This window comes from Astatotilapia calliptera, chromosome 14, assembly GCF_964374335.1.
Source record: "Astatotilapia calliptera chromosome 14, fAstCal68.1, whole genome shotgun sequence".
Lineage (NCBI taxonomy): Eukaryota > Metazoa > Chordata > Actinopteri > Cichliformes > Cichlidae > Astatotilapia > Astatotilapia calliptera.
This window is the reverse complement of record NC_137435.1, coordinates 18,645,103-18,653,031: the sequence shown is the minus strand read 5'-3', so window position 1 is coordinate 18,653,031 and position 7,929 is coordinate 18,645,103. Positions and strand designations below refer to the sequence as shown.

Genomic DNA, 7,929 nt, shown 5'->3' with positions numbered 1-7,929 from the left:
CAGATTCAGGAGTTGCACAGCTCCCATTAGTCATGTCTGCTGAATTTCTGCCCATAACAACTTTTTGGGGTCTCATAAGCAGCTGCTTTAGAGTCTTTTCTAATTCCTCTCTGTGTTAGGTCTGTGTTTTGCGGGGTTCTTCTGTTCTGGAGGTGCAGATAGTCCCACACCTCGAGCTAACTCATCTTTGTCCAGCTGTCTTCTGAAAATACTAGAGGGTTCCACCATAAGGACGAACGCCACCTGGATGCAAAACCTGCCCTGCTTTAATAACTCAGGTAATTCTGATAAAATATAGTGTTCTCCTGTTTGTAAAGACACCATATGCGTCGTTTATAAGGGCAGTACATCACTTTGCTCAAACTGGTCTACCACAGTGCAGAGCTTTAGAAGTAGTGATAAATATCCCACAAGACAGTGGCTTTTCATGGTTGACCTTAAGTATTCTGCAATTAATCATTGCCATACAATGTTACATTGTCCGCCCCTGACAAAATGGTTTATTAGGCATTGTAGAGAAAAAAAATGAGGCTCCTCTTTGGCGTCCTGTCTGGTAGACAAAGATTATAACTCAACTATTTTTCATGCTTTATCTGCCATGTTGTGTTACAGGGAGAGATGCTAGTGGGATCAAAGCAGCAGCAGTGTCACGGGAAGATTTAGATCAGACTGTGACTGATTCACCGCCGAGTCTCAAGACGCCACAGTATGCGTGTTCCACCTACAGAGGAGATATATGCCCTAGGGGTGGGTAAATCCTGGCAGTGAACTTATGCACTTAATGTGATACTTTAGTTATCTTCATTGCTCAGACATGATAGCCTAATTTTTTGAAAATGGTAAGACACACAACTTACTTCATCTGATTGGTGCAGGTTGTGTGATGTAATTTGGTTTGATTCCCGCTTAGTCTCGGTTTATTTAGCGATTCGGTCAGAAAATTATGGCTGAAATGTTAAATCACATTAAAGTGGTTTGAATGATGAATGCTTAGTTTTAGTGTTTAATGGCTTGCTCTATAAATAAGGAGAGAAATATAGTTTGTCAAATAAGCGCACTAAAAAAAACATTAGTGGCAGCACAAAACCCCCCAAATAAATCTCACTCTGAAAGGTTCAAATTCCCCACCTTAAACCAATGGCAAGGGCATTCGATTTTATTTAAATAGACTTCATTTCCATCTCCCGTCACTTTACATAACAAGGTGACTTTACAATACAGTAGAGCGAATGGGCGATAAAGAGCTGCAGATGGCTGGGTGGTGAGGCACATAAAAGTAACACTGTTGATATACGAGCCTAAAAGAACAGATTTGCAAGTAATAACATTCCTTCAAACGTAAAGGAAAAGCTGTGAGGGTAGTTGTGTGAAACAGAAGAAGCAGAGAATAAAAGTTTGAGAGTGAGAAAACCCTCTGTCCCTGGAGGGATCACTTAGTTAATTGGAAACTTTCTCTTGTTGAAGTGTTATCATTTCAGGGACAATGTCTGGCTGATTCTTTTTCAGGTTTCTATTGTCTTATGGGCTCTGCTTACCCTCACTCCTGTGAGGCTGGTTCTTACTGCAACCAGACTGGCCTAGAGGCTCCAGCAGGACCCTGTGCAGCTGGATATTACTGCCCTAGAGGCTCTTCTGAACCCCACGCCAACCCTTGTCCCACAGGACACTATTGCCCCCTTGGAATCCAGCTTCCTCTGCCCTGCCCTCTGGGAACTGTAAAAAGTGAGCTGTTGCACTTTTGTTATGTAGCTGTAATCTGTGAGTAATATAACAAATACATTGTTCTTTGAGTACATTTATTGATTTCATTAACAAAAGAGAAGCTTGTGCATTGTGATTTCTCCTCCATCAAAAAGGAGAAGCAACTGAGGACAAATCAGTAATCCCTGGCTTGTACCCAGGCCATGAATTGATGATGAATGAGTACGCAATCAAAATAGTAAAACTGAGAAAAACAAAACCTAATCCCCTTTGCTCCGAACATCATCAGTTTTCCCACTGACGTCCTTGTTTGAACTGGTGTATACCTTTGCAGCTCAGTCATGTGGAAAAATATGAAAACTTCCACTGAAGCATTTTTTCCCCCTTGGGCGCCTATGAATAATTGCAGTCACAAAGTGGCTTAATCGTGTAATTGTATTCTTGTCTTGCGGCAGACAACTAGAATCCTATTATTATATGCTGTAGCTCCTTTGTACAGTTATGAATTAGAAACTGATGAGGGACTTGGGATGCACTTTGCATTGAAATAACATTGTAATCTATTTAAGGCTTTAATTACAAAGTGATATGGTGATTTTTTTTAAAGTCTTTTTCTTTTGAGTGAGCAAATGCCCTGTGCACGTGGGTGTGCAAAACAACAGTTTTGTCTTCTTAATCAATTTATGTTGCTCATTTCATTAAAATTCAGATTTCTTAATTTATCACACCCTTACGCGCACGAATGCGTCACCATCACTCCTAGATAAACAGTTTAACTACAATGTGCACATTATCCACCAGGTTCCCTTGGTGGATCCACTGTTGAGGCTTGCCAGCTGTGTCCTCCAGGTCAATACTGTCACCAGCAAGGAATGGCTGAGCCAAGTGGCCCCTGTGCAGAAGGCTACTACTGTCCTGAGGGACAGATCTCTGAAAGACCACAGCAACATGCCTGCTCAGTTGGTCATTACTGTGAGAAGGTCAGCCGTGTAGTGTCAGGCTTCAAGCTACTGTCAGTCATCAATGAATATTGCATGTGATGTCTTTACATAACCCCCCCTCCTCAGCTCTGTTATTTTTTCATGACTAGTGCATTAATATAGCAGGTTGGTGTTTCATCCGAGTCCCTGTGCTGTGACTCTGTCCACTGATATTGTTGCACTACGATTACAACTGATGATACATGTTGTTCTCCGCATATAACATCTAATAAAATGATTCTGATGGTTTCCTCAGGGTAGCGCCAGACAGACAGCCTGCCTTCCTGGCACCTACCAGTTCAGACGAGGTCAAGCCGGCTGCGAGACGTGTCCTGCTGGTTTCTATTGTAAAGAGCAAGGTAAAGCTGATGGAACGACAAAGCATTTAGCTGCTGGAGCCCAGATGTAACCTTTTAACTGGGGCGAGTTTTCTAAGAAATGATTGCAAATGTTCCTATTTGAAATGTGCTTGTCAGGAACGACTCTTCCACTTCCATGTGAGAGAGGGTTTTATTGCCCCAGTGGATCAGCATATCAGCATCCCTGTCCATCCGGGACCTATGGAAACATATCAGGACTGGTTGAGGAATGGCAGTGTTTACAGTGTGACCCCGGGATGTACTGCAGAGGAACAGGTACATTTCTCTGGCCATGTTTGTTTCGTTCAACAGATCTTTCTTGCAGACAACTGCTGTTTAAATGTATTGATGTATTGTTGGAAAAATATATGTACTTTTCTACTCTGTTAATTTATATTTGCTTGAAGGGAGGACTACCCCCACTGGGCAATGTGCTGCAGGGTTTATTTGTGCCGAGGGAGCCAGTGAACCTTCACCGTTAGACAATGTGACAGGATTCCCTTGCCCGCCTGGGTTCTTTTGCCCTGCAGGCACATCTGTACCACAACCATGCCCAAAAGGAACATTCAGGTGGACATCTTTCAGTACCTCAATTAACATCGAATGATCTGAAGATGTAAAACAACAAAAATAGTCCAATATTGGTGGCTAAATAGTGCCCATTGTGTGCCTTTTAGTATTATTTGAATTATTTCATATGTAATCAAATCCATTTACAGTCAAGATGACCTATGATCAATTCAAATTCCACCTCTGCTTTCAGTGAGCAGATCGGCATTGTTGATCATTCTTTGTGTCGAGGCTGTACACCTGGCTTTTACTGTTCACAGCCTGGCCTTTCTGAAGTGTCTGGACCCTGCTCGCCAGGTAAAAAGTGATGCTCATTATTATGTTATGTCAAATGATTTATTATCCTGCTTGACTTGAACACATTTAAATGTTTCTACTGCTAGGTTTTTACTGCTTAGAGGGATCCCAGTCTGCTACTCCAATGTCAAGTGTATCGGGAGGTGTTTGTCCGGCAGGCCACTACTGTGCAGAGGGCAGCAGTGCCCCCTCACCTTGCCCGCCTGGTTTTTACCAAAATAAGACTGGAGGAAAAAGCAAACATGACTGCAAACCATGCCCTCTTGGTAATCAAAATGTTAATACACAAAACTGACATTTCTGACGATATCCTCACTGTCTGAATGTCTTTGCCAGGCTGGTTCCAGGATTTGCCAGGGCAGAACGAGTGTAATCCCTGTCCCCCTGGGTTCCACTGCCAGCCTCTGAATCCCAGCCCCACCAGAGGGAGCTCTGCCGGAGTCTCCAGCCCTCTGCCCTGCCCAGCTGGTTATTTCTGTCCAAAGGAGGAGAGTCCACACAATCAGCCACTCCCGTGCCCCAAAGGCAGCTACAGCCCCTTGCAGGGTCTCACTAGTGCAGGTAAAATAACAGAACTTTTATAGGAAATAGAGACAAGTGCAGTTATGTTGCATTCATGGCTAGTTGTTGTATTTATTTAATTTAGATTGAAGTCTAAATATGGCAATGAATGCTTGATTCAGACACATGATTTATGGTAATTTAATCAACTATTATTCAGACCTGAGGTTCTTTTGATAATTTGCATATCTGGAAATGCATTTGTTAAAGAAATTAATATGAAAGGAATTATTATATATTAGATACAAAAATATACAGAAACAAATAGGATATTCTAGTTTTAGCTTATTTATCATATGAAAAATACAAAAACAGGTCTGAGTTGTGTTGATGCACAATAGTATTGCTGTTCTTCCTTTCATAGTTTAAAAACAAAAATCAAAGACTATATTGAGTCATTGAGTGAATGTTTACATGCATTTTGTTACTTCGGTCTTTCTGCTGTGTTATTCTAGTGCCCTCTAATATAGTTTACTTCACACATTGATACCTTTAGCCACATGCAGCACCCTCAGAGCTGTGCTGATTGATCTTGAGCTTGTTTTGCTGTTAGAAGTGAAGTGAAATCTGTCATTGTCTGTGTTTGCAGGTCAGTGCTTAGTATGCCCGGCAGGGCAGTTTTGTGGCTCTGAAGGTCTGGTTGAGCCTTCAGGATCGTGTGCTGCTGGGTTTCTTTGTCTGACGGGTGCCAAAGTGCCAAACCCCACTGACAACAGAACTGGATCTCTCTGTCCACCTGGGATTTTCTGCCAGCAAGGTCTCAGAGCAGGTAGATTTATTGGATAATAGAATTAGGTACAGTGAGAGTGTTTTGACTAAATTAGTTGATAACTATTGTCCTTGATGTAAATATGTAAGAAAATTGTGTATGTTTCTGTATCCTGTTTGTTTGTATATGTGTTTTTCTTCTTGCTGTTACAACCAAATTTCCCCTTGTGGGACAATTAAAGATGATTCTATTCTATTCTTCTATTCTTATCGTCACAAGCAATGAAGTGATCTTACTAAGAGTCTCTGTCTGTACAGCTAAATCTTCTAAATGGCCAGATGGCTACTTTGATGTGCAAAGGATCTGTTTAATATCCTGTAATGACACTTTACATGTTCCTATAGGGGAACCACACCCCCAGTGGCACTGTACTTAAACTGAGACAACAGCACATATTCACATGTTACTGGGACTATTCACTTCAACTGTGGATCACAGCCTTTTTCCTTTGCAGTACCTCTAGTGGTCTGTTAGAGTCAGAGAGAAAGATCAGCAATATCTCTGCTACTTCAATCTATTCATTTGAACTCTATTTAATCTTTATTAAAATATTAATATTCTATGGTAGCACATATCATGCTGTAGGAAAATCCCAGAATGGCACTGTCAGGGCGCCGGTTTAGCTAACTGGGATGAGCAGGTGACCATATGCTGCATGTCTTCCCCTTTCTGTCTCCCTCTATTTTCCTGTCACTCTTCACTCTATCCTTTCAAATAAAGCTGTAAAAAGGCCCCCCAAAATGTCAGCTGTAATAATTTAACTTTTATGTGCATAAATCTTTGAACAACACATTGTAACTTGTAAATTTCTGTATAGAAGTTTGTTTTTCTTTTACTCTCTTGTCTTCTAGGTGATTGCTGGGTGGGCTTTTATTGTGACTGGGGCTCCAGCAAAGCAGATCAGGCTGTGTGTCCAGCTGGTTTCTTCTGCCCCAGTGGAACACCAGCACCGGTGCCTTGTCCTGCAGGAACATTTAGCTCTCAAACGGGCAACACGCATCAATACAACTGCACCATCTGTACCCCTGGATACTACTGTCAAGGTGGGACACATGGATTTACCTGCAGGGATCAGCAGTAATCCAGAGAGGAATCCATTACCATACTTTGCTACCAAAATATTTGCAAGATCAAATTCACTTGTGTTCACTGGTGATTCTTTAAAGTCCTTCTTGGATGATTATAATAATCAGAGCAAGCTTTATAATTATGAGGAGCTTATCCAAAGTCTCTTTGTCTCAGCCAAACTAACTGAGACATTGTTTCACAGTATCACAAAATTGTTTTAATTATTGATGTCTTAAGACATTTAAAACTACACAACACGGACTTTCCAAAGTTGCTAAATTTCTTTGTTAATTGCATCTCTGTGCCCGAGAGAAGTGAAGGAGAGAAGAGACAGGGTCGAGTGGGTGGAAATGCATGTCAGGGGATTTGTGACAGAGGCAAGAGTAAAAGGGAAGATTTACAAGATGGTAGTGAAACCTGCCATGATGTATGATGTGGAGATGGTGGCACTGACAAAAAGTCAGGAGGCAGAGGTGGCAGAGCTAGAGATGCTAAGATTTTACTGGGAGGGAGGACAGGATTAGAAATTAGTACATCAGAGAGTCAGCTCAGGTGCAGTAGTTTGGAGACAAGGTTAGAGAGGCAAGGCTGAGAGTTGGTTTGGGTTGTGCAAAGGAGGAATAGAGGAAATATGTTAGCAGCAAAATGAAGAAGAAGAAGAAAAAGAAACTATAATGTGTGTACTTATTCTTTTTCTTAATGTGGCTCAGGTGAAGCTACTGTCCAGCCTGTGCTGTGTCCTATTGGTCACTACTGCCCTGCAGGTCTGACTCTAGGACTGGAGTTCCCTTGCCCACCTGGGACTGTGCAGAACCACCTCGGAGCGTCCAGTCCTGAAACCTGTCTCTCCTGCCCTGCTGGTACATAAAAACATTTTGCTTCACCATAACCAGTATGACAGCTTATTTTATTTCTAATTATTGTTATGATGACTTTATTTTATTTATGTTGCCTGCAGGAATGTTTTGCTCTCAGTCTGGGCAATCCCAGCCGACAGGTCTCTGTGAAGCAGGATACTACTGTCCTGCTGGATCAACCAGTCCAAACTCTACTGAGTATCAGGTGATGCTTGTCCTCTGTGATGCTGGCCAGTAAAATTTACCTAATGATTTTAGGGGACCTTCAACCTTTAACTTAGTATTACAGTCTTATTTGTGAAGAAAAAACTCTTTTTTGGCACGTCATAAATGGTCTTCCAGTGGTACCATCAGGTGTGATAGACACTATAAGAAAAAGAGCCACATTTCCAGGATACCTTCTGCAGTGAAATACATTCTTCTACTCTAACCCTGTAAAGCCTAAACCACAATAAATTGTCATAAAATTCATTTTTTTTGGAAACTGAAGTGTTTTTTAATCTAGTGACAAATTAAATAATGCAACAATGTGCAATTTATTGCTCACAGTAGGACGGCATGTGTCTGATTGTATGTATGGAAAAACAAAAATCACACAGATGATGTACAGGTGTAAAAAAGTCATGTATCACATATGATACACTTTTTTTTTTAATTTCTTTTATTTAGATAATTAAAACTTTTTCTTACTTTTTTCAGGGAAATTCGTCTGGAAGTCATCTTTGTCCACCTGGCCTGTACTGCCCTGCAGGCACTGGCTATCCACT

The 7,929-nt window shown here is 41.4% G+C and overlaps 1 protein-coding gene across 1 annotated transcript; it reads left to right on the top strand.

Moving 5' to 3' along the window:
* The first annotated feature begins 3,880 nt into the window (after positions 1-3,880).
* Positions 3,881-7,400, top strand: LOC145420180 (uncharacterized). The gene is made up of 5 exons (XM_080289118.1): positions 3,881-4,468; positions 5,058-5,237; positions 6,089-6,280; positions 7,016-7,165; positions 7,264-7,400. The coding sequence occupies exons 1-5, from the start codon at positions 4,231-4,233 to the stop codon at positions 7,398-7,400; spliced, it is 897 nt and encodes a 298-aa protein (XP_080145244.1). The 5' UTR covers positions 3,881-4,230.
* Positions 7,401-7,929: the final 529 nt, after the last annotated feature.